The sequence below is a fragment of the Gobius niger genome, assembly GCF_951799975.1.
Source record: "Gobius niger genome assembly, chromosome: 1".
Classification (NCBI taxonomy): domain Eukaryota; kingdom Metazoa; phylum Chordata; class Actinopteri; order Gobiiformes; family Gobiidae; genus Gobius; species Gobius niger.
The window spans coordinates 52,352,032-52,375,367 of record NC_136852.1 but is presented as its reverse complement, the minus strand read 5'-3'; the positions used below and the strand labels follow the sequence as shown (position 1 = coordinate 52,375,367).

The 23,336-nt window shown below is 40.7% G+C and overlaps 1 protein-coding gene across 2 annotated transcripts in view; it reads left to right on the top strand.

Annotated features, from left to right (window-relative positions):
• LOC306963053 (leucine-rich repeat transmembrane neuronal protein 4) overlaps positions 1-22,528 on the top strand; it is an 82,124-nt gene extending 59,596 nt beyond the window's left edge. Inside the window, exon 3 of one of the 2 annotated variants that reach the window (XM_079556492.1) lies at positions 21,510-22,528. In XM_079556492.1, coding sequence (XP_079412618.1) covers positions 21,510-21,758 — 249 coding nt within the window. In that variant the 3' untranslated portion in view covers positions 21,759-22,528. The remainder of the gene's footprint in view (positions 1-21,509) is intronic. The other variant, XM_079556493.1, reaches the window with a different exon arrangement.
• Positions 22,529-23,336: the final 808 nt, after the last annotated feature.

The following is a 23,336-nucleotide window of genomic DNA, read 5'->3' as shown; positions in this document are numbered from 1 at the left end:
TTTAAAAGTGACTGTCTTAAAGTTGGAAACCGCTCAAAAGGTAAATATGTTTTACGAATATAGGTGGGCTGGGACAAAATATCGGATCGCATTACATTTTGCTGCAATATCGATACTTTATCAAGTATTACAATGCTTTCAATACTTGTCCTTTGTTTTTCAGTAACACAGAACTTCAACAAATGGCATTTGATTTATAAACGTTGGACACATGACAGTTTTCTTTTTACACATTTCAAGGTAAACACATTACTTATCATAATTACTTGTATGGCAATACGTATCGCATCGGCCCCTGCGTATCGTGATACGTATCGGATCATGACAAAAGTGTATCGTCCCAGCCCTAAGAGGTAGACTCACCATTGGAACATGCGTTTCAACACTGCAGAGAATTATCTTGTGATTCACTGTGTTTAAACCGATACAAAAGTCAAAAACAATCCCATTTAAATGTTTGTAATTCAAACTATTTCAAAACAAACTCTTTGCACAACGTTACAACCATTAAAGATATTTACTTTATCAAACTCACATCTTTCTGATCCAAGGTGACTTGTATTATCTACATACCTATAATAGTCTTGAGTCTTTTGAATGTTTCTCAATCTGTGATTTGAAGCATCATTTCAGTGTTGCATCTGGACAAAGCAAACGCTGATAAAATGGAGTCCATTAGAGACTGAAATAGTTTGCCCTTGGTACGCCCAACACTTTCAGTTAGTCCGCCTGTCTCCTCTCTCGACCGTTAAGCCGCTAACACAAGGCTGGAAAACACAGGAACATTGATTGTAAACAACATCTGATATTCTCCAGTATATTCAAATGTGTTTGTCCTAAATCAGAGTAACACACATCAGCACAGAGAGCAACTTCATGTAGCCAGAAATCCCTCAACGCTTCAGAAGGAAAGCTTGTCAGACAAACCAAACTTTAGTCTCTTTTTTGGGGTAATAACAGATTTCAAATTCTCAAGTTCATATTCAGCTCTGCTCAGTCAGCTTTGAAGCCATTTCTACCACATGTCAAGCACATTTGGAGGGGTGAAATGGCATTACTCTCAATTCTTTGGTGTAAACAAAACTAAACAGTAATAAGTCATTAACAAATTGATATATAGGCTACATGATAAAAAAAAAAATGGTTCAGTGATGATTGAAGATTTTAGGAAAAGTCTCAATGCGCATTTGTTTGCTTTTTGTCTTATACTTCATACCTGTCTGTCATATCCATATCCATGTCGACCTGACAGTTAGCACAGGCTTCATATATCTACCCTTTTTTCCGGACTATTCGTCACTCCAGAGTATAAGCCAAAAATTGCCTAATGAAGAAAAAAACAACAGGCTGAATAGGCGTACAGTATGCCAACGTAACACATTGATGGTTAGCTACATGAAGCATGAACAACAAACTAAATAGGTGTCTGGTATGTTAGATAACTATACCATAAAGAAACTACCAAATCGCCTTGGCAACTACCTGGGCACAGAGGCGTAACTGCACTGTTGACAAGCCTCTCCCGGCAGCATGTTTTTCAAGCTCTCATTTGTGAGCTCGTTCCTCTAGTTGTTGCCATCTAGCTTTTAGCCCGTGATTAGCTTTTTTTGTTTCCTTCATTGCACTTCTCACTCACTCCAAACATTGTTTCTGCTGCTCGATTAGCCTGCAGTGCCCTCTAGCGGCATGTGAAATTATATATTTGAATTTTGAAAAAGAATTAATATTGTAAGCACATTTTAGTTGCTCCGGAGTATAAGACGGTGCACCCCCAGCCAAACTATGAAAATATAATATGCCTCTGGTCACCGCAAACCTCCTTTTTAGCGAGTGGAATAGTTTGGCCTTGATGCACTCAACCAATGCTTTCTGTTAGTTTGTCTCTCTCATCTGTCTGGGCAAGCCTCAAACACAAGGCCGAAAAGCACCACTCGGTTGGTTTAAAAATACCGTATAAACTTCACATTTAAACACATTGTAGTGAACCGTCTGTTCAAATGGGCTGAAGACTTTTTATCTCAGGAAATCAGATTCAGCCAGACAATATACAGTATATACATGTAAAGTCCTTCAGGTCCCTGCATGTGCACAATAGGGACAGCAGCATAACATCTGGCGCTGGTTCAAATTGGATTTAGTCGTTTTAAGTCACTACAAATGCCTGTGAGTTTATTCCTTGTCGTATGATTGGAAACGCGAAGAGGATTGCAGGTGAGACAATGCACATGTATTGCCATCATTGCAGGTTAATCTTCAAAGCGAGTGGAAATGCCTCTGCAGTGTCTAGATATAAAAACAGTACTCCTAGTTACAGGTTTAAAATGCACTGATTAAAACAATGCAAATTTGCAGATCTCTCTTAGTAAATGATTTATCTTTGCACTATAAAAAGCAGTAACCTTAGTGTTACTCGTTATTTTTATTTTTTCCCGAGGAGTGATGCGTTTAATGGCTGTTTTGACAAGCGGCAGCGGCACACACCATGTTACTGCGCGTGTGGGAGTGCAAAGACAGAGGGAAAAAACAGGCAGAGAGTAGACGGCACTGTATCTCGCATCCATCCAAACAGTAAAAAAAAAAACCCACACAGGCGATAATGAGGACCAGGGGACGCGACCTCAAATCAATACAGCAATTACTCGCATATGCAACTCCAATTACAGTTTAGGGGTTAACGTCGCAATGACTTTGCAGTTCATGAGAAACAACGGGCACTATTAAAGCAAAGACTGCATAGTTTGGCTTGATGATAGATGAAAAATCCACATAAATGAACTGCGTCACATTTAATGAAGGACAAAGTACTTAGTAATATTTGTTTTAAAGAATTGTGTTTTGATGGTTTTTGTTTTATTGGCCTTGAGCAAACGGTTGTCAACGGCAACACTGCACCCACTCAAGGTAACGGTTGATTTTTCTTTCTTACCTTGTGAAAGAAATTGCATTAAAATGTGTTCAAATTTGTAGTCTTATTGTATTTCTGTATTTTTATTCGCCTAAAAGCAGCTTTTGAACTGTAGCAGAAATTGTAGCAAGTTACATATTGATTAATCTATTAATCAGTGGCGTATGTTCGTTCATCGTCCCCTTTTCCAGATCTTGTGCTCTGGTCAGGACTAAACCCTCAGCATATTGCAAAAACTTTACATACAAATGGCCACAGGCACCTCTTTTCGTGTGATTGGTGCACTCTCGCCAAACGGACAATTCACAATCGACTTAAGTGACATGTGTGGAGGACGAGATATCCGTACTGTTGTGACCTAGGCTTTAGGTGATGTCAATGCCTATTGTTTGAAATCATTAATGAATGTACAGACCTATTGAGAGTTTCTGTTTTTGTGGAGTCGGATACATATCCGGTGGCTGCTAAACATAATTTCATAATATGTTAACAATAAAGAAACCACAGAAATTATGTAAATGCCAAGGACAAAACATACCTCCCCATACATTAGCATTCTGCCTGTCTTCCCTATTCTTTTGTATGAGGATAGAATTTAAATCGGGCCCAGGATTGAACGGCTTTGAGGGAACAGGCTCAGACCTAAAGGCATTTTAATGACTGAACTTACCCCTACACAGGAAAGCCCACATAGTCCGGGAATCAAACCCGGGACCTCCTTGCAGTGAAACAAGAGCACTAAGTAACCAGGGCTTTTATGTACATTAGCTGCTTTTAGGTTTCTGGGGAAAAGGGAAGGTTGGACATCTCTGTAAAGAACGGACACTGGACAATGCAGAAAAACCTTGGGAAATTTAAAATGTATCCAGGTTACCCATATTCTGCTGTTTGGGTCAAAGTCATTCTATAAATAGTATGACTCAAAAACATGCATATTAGGCTGATTCTCCAGGTTGGTATTCTTTGACTAAGATCCGTGCTCAACATCTGGAGATGAGTCTACGGGCGCTGCACTGTGACCGCCCACTGCTCTTGGCAAACAGCCCATGCGTGGGTTCTGGTCCAAGGATGGGTCAAAATCATGTAGAGGACAAATTTCCCCAGTTAATCAAGTCTACATATATCAGTGAAAAAGACAAGTCTACCTGCAGTGAAAATCATTAGTAGTAAACAACTTAATAAGTGAATAATATTCAGCCACTCCTCTGATCTTGGAAATCAATATGTAGACACTGTATTCAAAGCATTTTTCCCAAAGCATTAGCATTCCAAAAAAACATTGCAAATTATGAGCAGGGTTATGTTTTCGAATTTTGTGGTGTAATATAGTGGCCACTAAACTTCCACTTGTAATACCTTAATGGAGATGGATGATGGAGAAAACGCATTATTTTAAATGACTGCCATGAAATCAACCGGCCACACTTGCATAGAATTTGACTTCGCCGTTCATTTGTGTGTGGAGATAATCCGCGAAGACCCACTGGTGTAGAGTATCTGATGACGCACACAAGTAACAACTCTGGGAATCTAAATGTCCGCATTTGTAGCAATAGCAGGTTGCCCAGACTGGTTCTATATGATTCCTGTGCTTCTGGACACAACTGTGGATGCCTCTAGAAGGATGGGTCTATGCATGGGTCGATGTTGGCATTGATATCCAGGTTACTTTTATCTTCATAGATCACAAAGGCCTGTGTGGTGACTCATAAATTGTCTGCCCGGTAAATAACAGTAAATCTGAGGAGGCTCTGCCAACACTGATGGGCTGAAAATGGGATGAGCGGCATTAGGAGGAGATAAATCCTGCATCTGAAGGATTATGGCTATTTTGACAAATGTGAAATGCTTATCGAATAGAAGCGTAATTACACAGTGAGGAGTGAAAGGAGCAGACAATGGCCTTTGTGGAAGAAAAGTAGATTTGGAGTTGCATTGTGAAACTTTGAGATGTCTTTAAGTTGATTGTCACAAAGGATTAAATTGGGATGAGACTAACGGGCAGCCGGATGCGGCACTTTTTCAATAAATCCAGCATTTCATGTGCTGTTTTTGGACTCTTACCGTGACAGTAATGAACACAAACTGACGGACTCTTTCGAAGTTTAATGTTGTATCTCTTTCGTCAATTCGGCTGGATTTGGTGCTCCAGGCTGGTCTTGGATGAAGTAAAGAAAACTTTAATGATGCCATTACTTATTTACCTTTCTTGCGTAATATCAGCTTATTTTTACTATCTTGCAAGATCTGCCAATGACTTGTGCAAAACCAAGTAGCAAAAGTGGACGGGGCTGTTTACAATCCTTGCGCAATCCTGGCATGGTCCTGACCCAGCGCTTGGGAACCACCACTTTAGAGACAGGAGGCAGATGATTTGAGATTCTCTTTGAAGATGGCAACAATGGTGTGGCACAATGGCCTGTTAGTGGATAAGAATACCAGCTGTGACAATTTTCTGAAAGACTCTGCTCGATCTTTACCCATTTTCGGTCTAATACCGTGTCCATTAAAGCCGAACGGCCGAAGGAAAAAGACAAGAATGGACAGGATTATGAATGATCTCATCAGAGAGACAGCTCACGTATATGTTTTGAACATAAAGTCAGAAAGGCCACACGCAGATGGAAGGAGCGGTAATGACAATATTGATAAAAGGATGCTGAGGAGATTTGCTGATGGTATTTTTGGACATTAATTCTGTTTGCATTGGAGAATATAAAGCAAGGAGGTCAGGGCAAAATAGAGCCTGGGGATTTATCAAGAAAATCCTTCATAGAAAAATACTCCAAATGAAAAAGAATGGAAGAAGCTACAAAGGAAAGACTGTGGGCTACATGCACAGAAGTGATTCGAGACTTCTAACTGGCTGAATAGGCGTACGGTATGCTAACATAACACATTGATGGTTGGCTACATGAAGCTTAAAGAACAAACTAGTTAAATGTCTGGTTTGTTAACGTCACATAAACAGTTCAGATTAACAAGCCTCTCCCGGCAGCACGTTATTCAAGCTCTCATTTGCGAACGGGTTCCTCTAGCTGTGGCAATCTAGCTTTTAGCCCGTGATAGGCTTTTTTGTTGTCCCTCGCAAGTTTCTAGCTCACTCCAAGCTTTCTTTCTGCTGCTCGATTAGCCTGCAGTGCCCTCTAGCAGCATGTGAAATTATATATTTGAATTTGAAAAACACACAGTTTTTAGTCGCTCCGGAGTAGAAGACGCAAAACGCCAAACTATTAAAAAAAGTGTGACTTATAGTCCAGAAAAGCTGTTTTCAGGTGCACTGATGTCTGTCCTGATCCCTCCCCGAGTGGGCACAATAAGCCTCTGGTTTGTGTGTTGCCAGTCTTACATCAGACCCAGCACAAGGAAAAGCTTCTGAAGATAGAAACATCTTCAATCAACCCAGTCCAAATACAATATTTGACCATCTCTGCTGCAATGGAAAATTGTGTGCCCACACAAACACCCAGCCTGTCTTTTAGTGTAAATTTAAATCAGCTGTCAAATTGAGTTCATTTTTATTTCACATTTGCCGTTATAAAAACTCATACCAGACTTTCTCCGGTGAAGTATTTTCCAACATAATGTTTTCAACAAAATCTTGAAATGTTTATTAATTTGTGTGGGACACTGCAAATCCCTCACGTGCCGCTTCTGCGCATATGCCCATTGGAACACTTCGTGCTTTCTAATAAACAAACAGAGCTGGATAAGTATTCCAGAGTCCATTTAAGCCTTATAAAATGAAGGCATCGACAAGTAATCAACCTAATCAACCGGACATAATTAGTGGAAATCAATTGCACGTTGTCAGACTCCGTTGCCGTTCGCATCCATACCTCACATTGATTTCACTGAACTGATTTTAATGAACACATAGCAGAACAATACGCTGAATGCCTTCCCCCAGCGGATATGGGCTATTTAATTAACATTACCGACCACCTGTTTGCACCCCCACGTCTGCCTCATTTGTTCAGGCCAAGCAGCGATCATGGGAGAGCATTTCCCTGTGATTAGCATGCCGCGCCGCACCCAAGGGTGACAGCGATGATAAGAGAGGGCTGTCTGTGCTGACCGCTGAGTGAGTTATCCAGCTGACGGGGAGCAGCGAAACCTCCTCGGACCACGGTCCTGTTGATATGCCAATGAGGGGCCACTCACTCCGTCACTGGCCGAGATATGACCTTGCTCACACCGAGGAAAAGGAAGTTAACGTAGGGGTTTATTTCTGAATGTGTGAATAGCCCAAGAATGACCTCTTTTCATTGTTATTGTTATAACCAGTCAGTCAGTGCTGAGTATAATGTGTAGACTTAAAGTGACACATTAGACACATTTTTTGCTAACACATAGTTAAGACGATTATATTGAAGACTTTGCTAAAGATTGTTCCAGGCTTTCTTTAGTTTGATCATTTTTGTGATGTTTTGTTTCACTTCCTTTTTGGACACCGACAGGAAGTGACATAGAAGAAAGTAAACAATTTTAAACTGTTGCCATGCAACCATGTTTAGTCAATGGGAAATGAGTCAAACCTGTTATGGAATGTTTCCTTCTTCTATGTCACTTCCTGTCAGCAGCTTAAAATCTAAATAAGTTATGTTTTCAAAAGCATTAAAACCTGTCATATTATATGTACTTTAAGTAGTTATTTTGTGTAGCTTGCCTTGAACACATTTCCGTTCTGTAAATCGGTTTGAATTATACTTTGTGTGTGCAACAAATAAACTTGTCTAGAGCGCAAGTCAAAGTAATTCAAAGTGCTTACAGAAACGGAGCAACATAGAATCACAAGAAAGCAAATGATATCCATAGAAATGATTGAATTTGTATTTATTTATTTGACAGGGACATTGCACAACAAATGTGTTGCACAGACCAGAGATAGCCACAAGCTAATTTTCATCTGTAGTCCCTGGGCAGAGGCAAAGTGACAGCAGGTTTATACAGTGACCAATGAGCATCTGACTTTAGAGTCCATTCACAATATAAAACACATATAAGGCACCGGCAAAAGGATCACCTCAACAAACATTCAGATCCAATATTTGCAGTATTTACAATGATAAAAGGTAAAGAGTGCAGATATATGCCCAACAAAATGGAATGGTCTGCTTGGATTTGAACATTGTTACGGTAGCGTTTCATCTTAAGAAACATTGTTCCAGATTTTGAGCTGCATAGAATAGAAAAAATATAGCTTCAGCATGTTTAGTCCTGACTCTGGGACCAGCAGGAGAACCACTTCCTGATGTTTTCAGATTATGGTTTCTATGGCTCTAACATGTCTCTTCTTGAGCTGAACTTTGTCCTGTAAGAAAATGATTCTCTTTTCAATCCCACACGCTTGTTTGGTGTGTGAAAAACACCTATGTAATAATGTCTATCCATACAGGACTAATGCAAGCTCTCTGGTTGGAGACTGTCTACACACTGTGGATTCCTTCAGGATCTATATATAACTGTACTAACCAACAAAGTACAATAGTTATCAAGATGTGTTTGAAATTATTATCAAATACAGTATCTGCAAAAAGCACAACACCCCTGATGTCAGGCCCCTAGGTGGTCTTCACATTGTTAAATCAAAAAGAAAGCCGTTTCAATATTGTATTATAGTGTCCCTGCACAGTGTTAATGATGTACTTCGGATGTGCTCAGACTCAAACTTGCTGTGAGTTTGTCACTCTGCCCGCGGTGAGGATTTTGCTGATATTTTTGCTGAGGGCAGAGTCCAGGCTCAGTGTAAACCTCGTTACACCTGTCTCATGTGGCTCCCTTGCTCCGTGTCAGGCCAATATAAGTGCTCTCTACCATCCTGTCATTTTTGGCTGGGTTGCGTGTTGGATGGTTCTTGAGCTGCAGCACTGTTTTCATCACTTATTCATGTGCAAAAATGTCTCAGATGAAATAAATCAATGTCTGTTTTTGTTTGTTTTCATAAGCCCTGCCACTCGAAGCCCTCCATAATTCTTAGAGAGAATTATTAATAATTGGTTAACACTCCAGAGATGTTTGAGAGACAGCAGAAGTGCTGCAACCATAATTTCTGTAATCTTTGTCATATTTGATGAGGGGATGTACTCTTTTCCTGTCTGGCTTTTTCAGAACAATCCTGACCTGAAGTGAACCTGATGGCACAAGGGAGCAAACGGGCAAACAGCGGTCCACACAACTTTAGCTGCAAATAATTTCTCAGCAAACATATAAAATAACCAGGTAGTAATATAGCAATAAAAAAGCAAAGGGTATAATATAAAATAACGACACACATATTTGCCTGGTGAATGCTTTATCATCTATAAAATATTCACAAATCTTTCGAATTAATTTCTTAATCATTTACAATCCCCTACGAAGTGTTGCCGTGGTAACACTTTCACGATTTCCCGAGTCAGGTTGCTCTGCAGCTTTTCAGGCTAAATTTGACAAAAAGTTAGATCGCACGACAGGTTTTTTTTTAAAGCTTTGCCGTGTGCTTATGTTGCGCTGTGTGCAGGGGTTGGGCTGTGCAGTTAATCACATTTTAATCATTGCAATCTCAGCTATGGTCCGTCTCAATTATCGTCACGGGGCTTTTGATCGTCAGGTCTACAGCCAAAGTAAAATGGAGACTTTTTAGCGCCTAATGATACCAGAGGGATAGCAGTCTTTTAGTCTTTTTTGCTCTATTATAGGTTTTCTACAAAAGACTATCTCGTCTACGCATATGCAATTTAGTAAAACCTATATTTAGATCTATCAATCTGCAGGAAAAAAACTTTATTTTTTGCCAATTATGCATAGCCAAATATCAAAGCTTAGAACTTACAGCCTATACGTGGGCTTGTCACGAAAACAAATTTTGAATTTGATATATTGAGGCAGGAAAGTATCGCGATAAACGATATTATTGACTCTAACAATACTCTCAACTCTAAGGCATAGGAATGACAGTAAACTTGTCATCATATCCTAAAATACCACACAAGCTGCAATAAACATGAAATATAATGTAATTCAATTTGCTTCAGTTATAAATCAAAGTTTTACAAAGAAAAAATTGGAGTGGAATGCTAATAAATGTACAAACGATAAACATCGAGCCCAAAAATAAATTGTTTATCTGCTTTTTATTGAGCGATAAGCTGATATAGTAATTATCGTGACAGCCCTATCTAGACATGCCTTTCAGTAATGTGACTTTTGTTGTTATGGTGGCCATTTTGAATACAGAAGTAGAATTATGCAGTACTACAACATGTAACATCTCTACTCAGAATGAACATGAAAGACAACTGTTTGACAGTGGCATTTTTATGCACTTGTAATCATTGCTCAAGAAGATAGGAGTAAAAATGTTTATGTGAAGAAACCAATGAGTCAGTGTTTAAGCTGCTCAAGAGTTAGCATGCCACTGGTTAGGATTTAGTTTCAACATCTCAGCACTCACCTCTCCAAGAGAAAGTCCTGAACCACAAACATCTAGCCTTGGATACAACATGTGAAAGAGGTCAGAGCTGAGCTGTTTCTCTAGTATTTCCTCAGTGTTCATAGATGTGAGCCACACATGTGTTTATCGGGCTGAAGCCATTGACGGTTGGTTGACAGTTGCTAATCGGTAGCATGCTAACATCTTGAGCAGCATAAACACTGACTCAGACTGAGACTTTGTTGACATGGCAAACTGTAAAATTCACAGAGAAAGGTGTTCTGTTCCCTCTTTGATGTTAACTTAGTCTGAGGAGTGAAGCAAATCTCTAGTAAATCCTGCTGTAGCTGCTACGTCACGGTATGTGCCACATTTGCTGGTTATATCATATAAACTTTACGAGTACATAAAAATGCCACTGTCAATCAGTTGTCTTTCATTTTCATCCTGAGTAGAGATGTTACATGTTTTAATACTGCATAATTCTACTTCAGAATTCAAAAACGGCGGCCAGAACTATGCAAGATATCATTGGAAATGCATGTCTACCTACTATGCCAGTGTGATGACTCATTTAGAAACCAAGACTTTCTAGTTTCTAAAAAAAATGTGTAAGATCTGTGTAAATGAAAGACAATTTACATCACTGTTGCCGTTCCTAACCCTAGTCATAACCAAAACCGAAAATGGAAAAAATGGAAATTTCTTCTTCACTCAAGTGACCCAAAGGCAGTGGGGTGTGAAAGATGCAATCCCATTATTGATGTATACTGTCCTGTGGAAAAGTCAGGGAACTACAGTGAGCAGATTGTTTGCGGTACGGGCTGGATGGGATGTTTAATTACGGCTCTTTGTGCAGCAGCTGTGCGGATCCAAACTGACTGCAGCAGCTCAGTTTAATGACGAGATTAACTCAGGCACAAAACGGACGCAAATGTCAGCGTGCAGCGGGGGGCTTCATTAGGTAGAATAAGGAGAAAGTTTAAGAGCCATAATAACCGGTGTCAGGTATCATCACGCAGCGAAAAGTCAAGACGGTGCTCATTTGTCTTTCGATAGATACAATCAAGTCATTCCAGTGGTTTATTTAGCACAAACTTCACATTTAGGCAATAATAAACTTTTCTGGTATCGCTTTATGTTAAGGTTTGCTTGTTAAGTATTGATAAGGTATTACCATTAGTAATCTGCTTAAGGTTAGGGTGGGTCATGAACAAGCATATCATTGTATAAAAAACGGCTCATTAACCCCTTAACCCCTTAGTTCGTTAACACAGTGCATTTTCTACAGTTCGGCTTTACCCAAATCTAAAAGCTTGGACTCGACTGGAAAGATTACATCCTGCTGGCCAGGGTAGCGCCTTATTTGCAATCAAAGACAAACAAAACTGATCTCAAATTTTCCTTGTCAGTGTCACGTCTTTGTCCTTTTTTGTGTTTTCATCATGCTTTTGTTGATTTTTTTTTTTACATGTTTTGCTTGATCACAGTTACATTACACAAAAAACGAAATGCACCCAAAATGCGGCAAAAAAAGCAATAAAAACATGACAAAAACCTGATAAAAACATGACAAAAATGGGGCAAAAATGTGACAAAAACAACTAAAACGTGATAACACATGAGTTTTGTAGCTCTTAGTTTTCAAATGAGGTGTGATACAGGCTGTAAGCTTTCCAGTTGTTCTCAACTGGCTTTTAGATTTGGGTAAAACTGGAGAAAACGTGCCTAGTTAAGGTGGGGGTTAAGGGGTTAATATCTATACAAGCTATTATTCAGGGCCTATGACTTACTAATGCTGATTAATACCTTATTATTAATACACCTTAATATAAAGCGTACCTTTTCTTAGAGCACATCTTTACCCAATCGTTATTTTTAGGGTGAGCTTGGCAGAATAGTGGTTCGGGTCCTGGGTTTGATTCCCAGACTGGAGTTTGAATGTCCCTGTGAATGCTCTGAAGTAAACCCTAAACCTTAAGGTAGTGGAAGTAGTACTATAGGGCTTTTAGTAATTCTAAAGTACTCATGAGACAGCTCTGTGAGTAGAAGTGTTCACACACTCTAAATCAAAAGCAGTCGGTTTGATACCCGTCACTGGCATTTCACAGACACTTTACTGATTGTGAGCTTGATGGCGTCCAACACTGTAATAGCAGTCCCTTCTCTGTCCGTCCTGTCAACAACTAGTGTCTGTTTTGAAAAATATAATAGGTTTGTTGTTTGTTAAAGTTTAATTCCTGCTGTCACTTTGTCAGATGAAATAAAGAAAAATTGTAAAAAGTTGCAATGCTGTGTTTTTGGTTATGCCTCCACAGCGCACAGACAGAATCCAAAATGAGATTTGGGGCGTTGTCCTGCAGGTCCCCTAATGCAGAGGAGAGATAAGTTGAGCTTATTCCAGATGTCCGCTTCATTACCTTGGCCCATCTCCAGTCATTCCCTGAATAATGACTTACAGCCTATTCTTAGATAGCTATTGTATCTAGAGATTTGAATCCATTCCTTATTTCTGCGGAGGTACGGGGCAGAAAGCCGGATTGAACACGACTTTCTCGGACATTAAATCCGAGTGAAGATGATGATCACGCCCACGGCCCTGTGTCCAGCGTCCAGCCTCAAGCGCCTCTCCTGGCCCTGGTCCAGCTTGGAGCCGGTGACTCACCTCCATTAAAGCTCCAATCATAACAGCCAGCATTTCTCCTATTTCCCTGATTAAACGTGAACGCTGGCACCGCTCCTTTGGCCAGAAAGCTTTTTATTCTTCCCAGCGTTTCATTTCACATTCATTCATCCTGATGCGGCCGAGTTCAAGTGGCTCCGATCTGCAGATTCCTCCACTCACTGCCATTAGCGATGATGTACTGGCTTCATGTGTCCATTTACTGTCACTGAAGTACATTTGAGATTCAATAAAGTCTCCTGTTGACCTGCACTACGAATGTGCTGTCAAAATATAATTATACCAATACATGGGGCTCCGGTATCAGTTCTGAAACAGAGGAGACCAAGTTAATTAACTTTGTTGTGACATGAGTGGATGCACCAAAAGAGGAGAGAATGCGTATTTTAAAAATGAATTTGCGTCATGTCAGGCTGAACTAAGAGCTGTAAGATTAACAGAAACAAATCAGGAAATGTTATTTTACTCTTTGTCCAATTATTTTTTCAATAATTATAGTAATACCAAGTAGTATACAAAGTTTACAGCATCACCAGGTTAGTATAAAGCTATTTTATAGCAAATTATCTGTATCAGAGACAAAAAAGAAATCTTTGTTTTCAAATGGGAAATAGTGGCGTGTATCTTTATCACTGTAGCAAAGCTTAAAGGAACAAAATTGTGTATTTCCCTCCCCCTACACGCTCCAGCAATGTCCTTATGTGTAGAATGAGCCCAGACCTGTTCACCACAACTGCCTCTAAAATCCGGCACTGTCACTCAAAAAGGTGTTAATTCAGGTCTGAAGTGCCGTCATGCATGAGCTTAATAAATTAAGTTAAATTATACTTTCTTAATCTCTGTAGAGAAATTAGTTCTCTGCATTTGTCCCATCCTCAATGTCGCTGGGAGACCTGTAGGAGCAGTGAGCTGCCAGCATGGGCTGGCGCGCGGGGACCCATCTCCATGATGTGGAGCCGGTTGGTGGTCAGAAACACCTGGCTGGAGGATTAACCTATTGCACATATTTTTACTGCTAACCTACGCAAAGAACATGCAAACTCCACACAGAAAGGAGTTTGCATGTAATATAGAGACTGCAGTTACGCTTAAGACCTGAGGTGACAGTAGCGAGTATTCAAATGACAACTTCCATCTCGTCCCTTTAATCTCTTAACCCCCACCTGAGCCGAGCACATTTTCTGCAGTTTGGCTTTACTCAAATCTAAAAGCATCTTGAAAAAAATGTCAAAATAGTGACAAAAAACAGGGATGAAAACGCAATAAAAATTTGACAAAAAAAGCAACAAAAACATGTCGGAAGAGTAACAATGACAAAATAGCAAAGTGATTTACAAAAGGGTGACCAAAAAAACAACAAAGCAGACAAAAAAGTGGCAAAAACACGACAAAAGAAGCAACCAGTAAAACCCGACGAAAAAGCAACATTGGGTAAAGCCGAACTCGAGACAATGCGCTCGGTTAAGGCGGGGGGTTAGAAATTAAATCTCTTTGACTTCCATCCACGCATAACTCTGGAACTTCTACACCCTGCTCCTTTGCTTGTCTTACATCACGCAAGGTAAACTGATTTGGCTGACCCTCCGACTCGCCGTTCTGAAAGGTTTGAGAATAAAACTTGCACCATTTATGTTTTCACCATAGTACCGTCGAGGTCTCCTGAAAGTTTGACCTCAGAAACACTGTACGAGTTCAAGTTTGTTTGTTGGAAAACGAAGAGCGACTCCATAGTGAACTGTAGCTGGGAGCACACTCCGTGAAAGCTGAAGAGGTGCTAGTTCAGGCAAAGCGCTGTAACAGGCGGCATCAACCAAAGTGTTTGAGGAGGAGGAGGGAAACAGAAGTCACATGCGGTGTTTCATAAAGAGATGTGAGCTTTTGAACTTCCATCAGTAGCATAAAGACCTGTGCCAACCTCATGCCTTTTATATGAATTTACATCATGGGGGAAACAAATACAAGGCGGTTAAGGCGGGGCTTGAGCGGTTAAACATTGCCAGAATTAAATAATACAGTGATAAAATTGGTCTCATGTAGTCCTTGGCCGACCAGAAGGAGGAGCGGGTGGGACCACAGTAGACCACATGCTCCTGGGTTTGAGCGTCGAGCTGCAGTAAACAGACAAGCACACAATCACAGTGCAATGATCTCATCAAATTGGGAGATCATTAGATTTTATATTATTTCCTCGGCTACTCATATCAAGCCTATTCACTGGCAAGACGGGTGAATTATCTTGCCATACAACAGCAGTTTTTAGATCAAACAATAGAGAGACAAAACATCCTGTGAGATCAAAATTTGAATTGCGTAAAGGGTAAATATTGAGTTACCGCTAGTATTCATGAATAGTATAGTGACCTCGATTCTAAGACGGTCATGATTTTGGGATATTGCGCTCCTAGCACTTGAAAGGGTATAACCGCCAGTAATTAGTTCAATTCTTGTACATGTTGTCTTTGCTAAAATAAATACAAATAACTAAAAGTACTGAATTCCAGAAGACATAATGAATGTTATAAATGTAAGAAAAGCGCTGGATCATGATTCAATGATCTCAGGGAATTTTGGAAACTGCGATTTCACTTAAAACTCTTAACCCCCGCCTGCACCGAGCACAAATAGCGACAGAAAATGAGGATGAAAGGGAACAATAACACAATAAACAAGTGTAAAACATGACTAAAAAAAGTGATGAAAAAGCCACGAAGAAGTGACAAAAAACCTATGAAAACATGACAAAAACGCTTCAAAAAATGATTGATAGGATCCTCAGCACCGGCCCTAGCCAATATGGCGCCCCAGGCGGGATTGAATTTGTGTCGGAAATAGGCGATGTTGTAGATAGGGTTCAGAAATTAAAGCGCAACCCCTCCAGCAGATGGCGTTTATTGTTATTATACAATTGTATCAGATGTTGGATTAGTCAGAACAGAAAGGCCCCAGATCGAACCTGGGACCTACTAGCTGTAAAGCAATTTTTTAATTTTTTAAATAGCTTCTAACGTAAGCATAAAAAGGGTGTAATTCATTCTCACCACGTCCTCTGCGACATACAGATCCAGACTTGCAGCGCAGCCTGGCACAATGTGTTCGTTTCACTGAGTTACCCGTCTATACAGCACATGTGTTGCGTCACACAGCACCTCGCGGCGAGCCAGAAAAATGACTTTGACATTGCTGCAATTTGGGCCCTCTGCTGTGTCATTGCTAAATGATAGGCTAAAGTGTTTTTAAATGTGTGTGAGCGGGCCGCAAGTCTCACGTTTGGAGAAATAGATGGCGGATGCGGGCGGAAGCAGCGAGGCATTTGCCTTGAACATAATGATAATAAATGGGCTGGTGTCAGACTGGTGTGTAAAGGTTTGAATCAATGTACCGTGATTGTAAGTGGGGCATGGTGTAAGACTCCGGCGGGGAGGAGAAATATATGGTCATTTTATCAGCTTTACATTTTCCTCAGCACAGACAGATCTTGAAATTGTGCATCAACAAACACCCCTCAGAAATATGCTTTCAGAGGAAAATATGTGTTTCTTCAGGTTAATGTATGTATTCCTGTCCCAATGTCAGTGATTGTGGTAAAGATAAATCGACAGCACCTGATACTAGCTACAAAGTCAGTGCACTCTATCAGCAATATTGATTGATTTGTATATTAGATTCAAAGAAAAGAATGTAAATGACTTTTAGCTTAAAAGGAAATTTGTTTTTACAATTATTTGAACACATTGAGATAAAAAAAAAAAAGAAAGATGGAAAGATTTGGGAACTAGTGCGATAAAGAATGATAGAGCTTCATCTCACACTGGAGAAATTATCTTGTGTAAGTAAGTAAGTGCTTTATTTGTCATTGTACAAGCGTACAAAGAAATAGTGTTCAGGTGTTAGTCCTGAGCTGCTGCGACTGAGCCACGCTGCCACTGTGGGTCACCCTGACCAGCATGTTTTTGGAGGCAGAGGAAACCGTAGCTGCCTTCCATCTCCTCTGATCCCCTGAAATGGTGCAGCACCTCCTGTTTCAGAGCGTGGTGTCCTGCACTGGTCAGCTCCACTTCCTCCTTCCTCTTCCTCCTGCGCAGCTCCCTCCGCTCCACAACAGTCTTTCACCATCTTCTGGGAAGAGCTTAGCAGTTCATCTGTTTTATTCTCCAGTGAACGTCCATTAGCCGGAACAATAGAAGGCAAGTGTGGCTTAGCTGTGAGTCTCGCCCGGATACCTCCTAGTTTGTCCCTCTGTGGCTCCTCTTGTGACGCTGCCACTGTGCTGCCGGTGTGGGGGGCTCTTGGTGACTCTTCAGTGTCTTAGAAGAAGAAATATGTAGGCCTCAAATGGTTTTAGCTGATAAGCTAACTTTTTAAAAAGCTGCTTCTTCAGGACCATTATGGCCTCTCTGCAGTAAAACAAAATCCACCTATTTCCACAAAAACACGGAAGGACGTACAAAAGTATAAATAGCAGAACAAAAAGTTAAGAGTTCAATCAACAGCTCCATTGCCATTATTTATTTTTGGTCCAGCTCTTAATCGTTCACACCTTTTCCGTTTTCCACATGACGCAAACATCTTCAAAATGCCAGTGCCAATCAACAAAGGCCTTTTTTCAACGTAAGCGGCCATGCATTGTTTATGTAGGCTTTCCATATACAGTAGCATCAGAGGAATTTCAAAGGACTTCTCTATTTGCACTTCTGTCGTGGTCCCTTGAGCCCGGCACCGACGGTAAGGACACGTTTGATTGGCTGAGAGTGTCCTGGGTTTGTTTAAAGGCGGCCTCAGATTCAGGTACAGATAAATTGTGGACATTAAACGGCGATGGTTATTATTAGTGCCTCGGTAAACACACTTCTGCTTTCACCTTGACAGAGGCTAAGAGGCTAGCGTCACCTGTTCAAATGACATAGCTCCGTTCATTTAACCTTTATTTATCCGGAAAGGTGAACTGAGAACCTTTTTTTTAAGTTACTTACAAACGATTATCCAAGAGACAGTGCAAGAGTGACAAAAATGTAGAAGCAGATGTAGAAATAGCAGCAGTAGTTGGCGATTGGGCAATTTGTAGTGGTAGCAGACATCAGTTTTATTTTCCCTTTTATTAGGAGAAGCAGCTCTAAGAACTTACTGTTTTGTCAACTACTGCAAAGCGTTTAAATGTGCTTAATATTGCACAGGCCAGAGTTCATTCTCAAGGTTTCCTCAAACAAAATGCTGTGATTCACTGGAAGAGAATGGAGTCAAAAGGTTATCAGTGCTCCGATAAACACACCTCACCTACCGCTTTTAGTCTTTCCATTGGGGCAATTGGATCAATCAGGTCCTTTGACTGTAATTCCAGGGGAGACAGAGCATCCCCGGTCCCGGTCTAGACCCGCACGTTTTGCCCACTTTGCATTCACGGCGTTGTTGTTCATGAATATTTGATGAAGCCCACGGTGAAGTGGTGTGCAAAGTTCAGCAGTTGAATTGGACAATGGAGTGTTTTCGACTAATCTTTCCACTTTTAAAAAGCCTTGAACAAATGCATCAATTTCCACAAAGAACAACATAACCTTTTGAGAGGTTTGAAAGTCCACATAGGAAGGTTGCAGCGAGTTGACCTAAGCAAATAGAAAAGGAGAAATCGTATCAAAGAGCCATTCGGTGCCAAATCATGTTGGAGAAAATCCGCCTCTGATCCAATCTCAGAATACAAGAAAACACATTTAACAGTACAAGACGTGAAGCTTCATATATTGGCCTTTTATAAACATCTTACTCTGACAGTTGCAGAGTGATCCTTTGCACGACTGACCTTTGTTGAATTATGCAAGTTATAGCAGCAGTTCATGTTAAAAGCATTGAGATGGCATTTACCATCAATCATTCTCTCACTCATTCCTCGGCAGGTTGAGAGAAGTGTCTTGCACAACCGTACAACAGCATGAATAAGTCATTTAGGCACCAACCTTCTGGGTGGATCCGATTTCACCAAGTAATTAAGAGTCCAGAGCCAATGTCAAAGTTGTTTGCCCAGGACTGATGTAGGGTTAGGGTTAGGGTTAGGCTGTAACATTTGTCCTGAGCAAACAACTTTACATTGGCCCTGGACTCTTAATTACTTGGTGAAATCGGAGTCATGTACCTGTTCAATAATGACAATATTATATTTAATCCGATCAGTGGCAACGGTGTGGACATGGTACTTTGTGCAAACCCGAAGTTGCTGGGGTAGACTTGAGATTATTTTGGGTATCACTTTATTTTACAGTACCGTCATACATTGTTCTTAACTAAATTTAGTACAATTTAATGTGCTCTGTAACAATGTGTAATAACTTGTACCTTTTGGTCACATGCACAATGGAATAACTTGTATTAGTACTTTGTAGGTGCATAATGTAATAGGACACGAGACCGTTAGGGTTAGGGCTTATATGTCAATATTCTAGCAGAAGTTTAATGAATTAATGAATACACTGGACTGAAATATTAATTGTAGTCATTCTTAGTTATGGTCATTGTCAGTTCTACGGCCTTCAGTGGCAGTAGCTGCTGCTGCTTTGGAGTCTGGAAGAGTACAAAGGAAGATTTTTGTATGCTAATAATGATACTGGAGTGGAAAGCATTCCACTCTTTCAGCCCATGCCCTGACTGGCCCCTGGACCACCCCATCCACATGTCTGCTCTCTACTAATGCAGTGTGTAATCGAACTAGTGTTTAATACTGACACAGACTCGAGGGTTTCATCAGAGGAGCGTAATAAACAACCATAGCGAAAACTAATATTATTATAAATCAGCCAAACAATGGGAATGATGCGGCTTTATAGCTGTTAATTGACATGATTCAGACCGCACCGGCATGGAAAATTAAGAGAGGCCTTTGAATCAGCAAAGTGCTTGTAATGTAATAAGCACTCTCCTCTAAATGGAGTCCTGACTTCATTTAAGAAAAGGACACGAAATATGTGCGCACTCTCACTCAGGGCTTTCATCTTGCACATATAAATCACTGCTGCTGCGAGTGGGTTTGAGATTCCAGGTCTCCGGGCTGCCACTAATGATGAGGCTGCACCATGACTGCGTGAAACACATCAAAATAGTTTCCGTGCAAATCCAAATGTTAAAATATGCAGGACACCGTAAAATGCAAATATAGACAGAAGAGATTTTCAACATGTTTTTTTTTTTTTATAGAAACATACTGCATCTGAAAAAGTTGGACAGACAAAAACAGCTTGGGAACCCTCTGAAAATACTGATGGACTGAGTTTTTGGCTTGAATGTTTTCAAGGCTGCACGGTGACTGCATGAAGTATTAAGTTTCTGCGCGAACTGACTTCAGACTTCATTTATTATTAACATAATTAGTGATACAGTGTTACCAGCTTTGTTTATTAACTTTCACACATTTTGTTGTGTTGTCCAAACTTGTCTGGGATGTTTTATTGGAGCAAAACATCTCACACACAAACAACTCACTAATGCTTCATTAAGTGTTAAAACCACTCAAGCTTTTTTTTTTTTTTTTCAGGCTGGTGAATGAAATGTATTTTTTGGAGAAAAGACCTTTGAGCACTGTGAAGTCTGACTAGCAATCATGAACCAGCAGATATCTATAAATTGGGATGCTACAAATGTATTAGGAAAAGTTTGCAGTGAGTTTTGACCACAGTCAGCTATTTAACCTCTTAACCCCCACCTGAACCAAGCACATTTTCTCCAGTTTGGCTTTACTCGAATCTAAAAGCTTCTTGAAAAATCTAGCAACATAATAGCGATGAAAATGAGATGAATACGCAGCAAAAAAGCAGCCAAAAAGTGATGAAAATGCGGCAGAAATGTGACAAAAATGAGACAAAAAATGTGACCAAAAAGTGATAAAAACACAGCAAAGGAGTAACAGAAAAGTGGCAACAAAGTAATGAAAAAATCATTTAAAAAGTGACCACGGCGTGACAAAAACACAAGGAAAAAGATCAGTTTAGTGAAATGAGGCGTTACACTGGGGTAGAGGCTGTAGGATTAAGATTATAGATTAAGGTAAAACTGAACTGGAGAAAATGCACTTGGTTAAAGCGCTAGGCAAGAGGTTACGATGAATGTTTATTGTTTGTAAATGAAAGATAAAAAGGTATAGGGCCTTTATATGTATTTATTCTCATTGAATTGTATTATACAGAAGTAAATTGAACTGTCGCACTGCACCAGGTGGAATGTGATCAGAACTGTCCACATGTAAAAGCACATACATGCAAATGAAATATATAGAGCATTATAAAAAATATGTGCACAATAGGAAAGGGGAGAGTTCAGCGTCTTGATGGTGGATTAAGCGATTCAGTCAGGTAGACCTGGCACATATAGGACCAGATTTTTTTAAATCAATGACCACAAAACAATGGGATGAGTTTTGAAACAGCGTCTCCTCAGACATGTCACTTTGAGGATGGATTTGTTTTGTTGTTGATGAAATATTTGCCGTGAACTTCTCAGTCAGACCATGTTTGTGTTTCTCTCCTGTGCAGGTGAGCCAGCCGGTGTACAGGTACGAGCAGTCCGTCCTGGATTACTGCCACGCCCACCTGTCTCTGCTCCCCGAAGCGGGCGGGGCCTCGGCTGCTCCAGGACCGGCCCAGTATCTCCCACCGACACATCTGCCCTATTACCCCTATGAGCCCCCCCTTCCCCCCAGCTCTGCTCCGGGACCCGCTCTCGGCGCCCCCCTGGAGCTCAAATCAACTCGGACCGCACGCAGTTATACGGAGCGGACCTAAAACAAAGTGAAGAAGTCCATTTATCAACAGCGAAAAACCTTGGCTGAACTGAAAACTCTTCTCCGTGGAAATAACAGGGTGATGCTTTGTATCGATTGGTGCGCGCTTCTGCCCAACTCCCAGTCCTGCAATTAGTAACACCGCCCCAGACGGACAGTGCGCCATGGCTCAACCCCCTCGGCCTTTATTTCCAGCAGGATCGCGGGAACACAATAAAATAATGATTTGTTAATCTTATAAAACATACCATATTTCCTCGACTTTTTTACCCCTTCGAGCGGCGGGGCACCTCGGCAGAGCCAAGTACATCAATCACATGCTATAAACAGCGCGGGAACGAGAACGGCACGATAAGCAAAATGGGTAGCAGAACAAATGAAAGATTAGCCGAGCCTCGGAGAGACGGCTTCTGCTGCTTTTTATGATCGAACTCCACTTCTTCGGTCGAGAAAATGCTCCCGAAACTAAGAGGAAACGAGACGCAAAATTTGACATTTATCTGTGGTATAAGATGTACAGCCCACACATGCAAACGATCTGATTTCAACATGGTGATTATTATTTTTTTATTCCCATCATACTTTTGTGCTTTGCATTCAGTAACCAAGCCGGGAAGTAAACAAGGCAGGCGGATGGTGTACAGGGACTTTTTCAATCCAACATTTAAAGTGACTTCTGTTGTTCTGTTTTATGATTGTGTGCGATACCGTCAGAGCCACATGCGTGTACAAATATATATTATATGGTAAATAAACTGTGTGAAAACATCAGTGCGCTGGCCCCCTGTAACAAGTGTCTGTTTTTAGACTGCGTGTGGGAGTTGGAGACTGAAGGCATAGCAATGAATCCACCGTTGCCTAATAACAATCTCTCCCGTGCTGCGGGTAACCATTATCTGAAGTAACACCGACTCTGTTTCCGCTCGAGGCTTATGGACTTGTTGCTTGTTTACAGCAGAAAGACAAACCCGAACATGATATTAATGGATAGCAGTTTGTACATATAAATGACATGCCATTTAATCAGAGATGGCTAAAGTGGCACAACTGGAGCAGGCTCTCAGTGGGGAGTTGTTTATTTAACACGTGATTATCTGATAACAGGCAGCTCCCAAGGCACCCAAAGCACTTAACATTGTTTTCAGCACTGCCTCGATGGTGAGATGTTGCCACAGCTGCCCCACTTAGGCTGAATGTGAATGTCAAATGCCAATCTGTGCCAATAGACCCTCCAGCTACAACATCGTATACCCACATAAACACCTTACACACAGGCATGGTTGGGTCAGAGGACACAATGACAGGATCCTCAGAGCTTGGATCAAACGGATTGTAATTTTTTTAGTTGACCAAACATGTCAAACTCAAGGCCGGCGGGCTGAATCTGGCCCGCAAGATGATTTTTGTTGGCCCCCGGCATGATTACTAACTTATATTATAACTCGCCCAGTGATAGACTGTATTAAACACATTAGAACTACATTTCTGATGCAGGTCACTGTGTCACTGATTGGTAATTCAGGGACTATTAGCGAACATGAGTTTATTACAACAATATAATCGTAGGGGCAGTGCGATT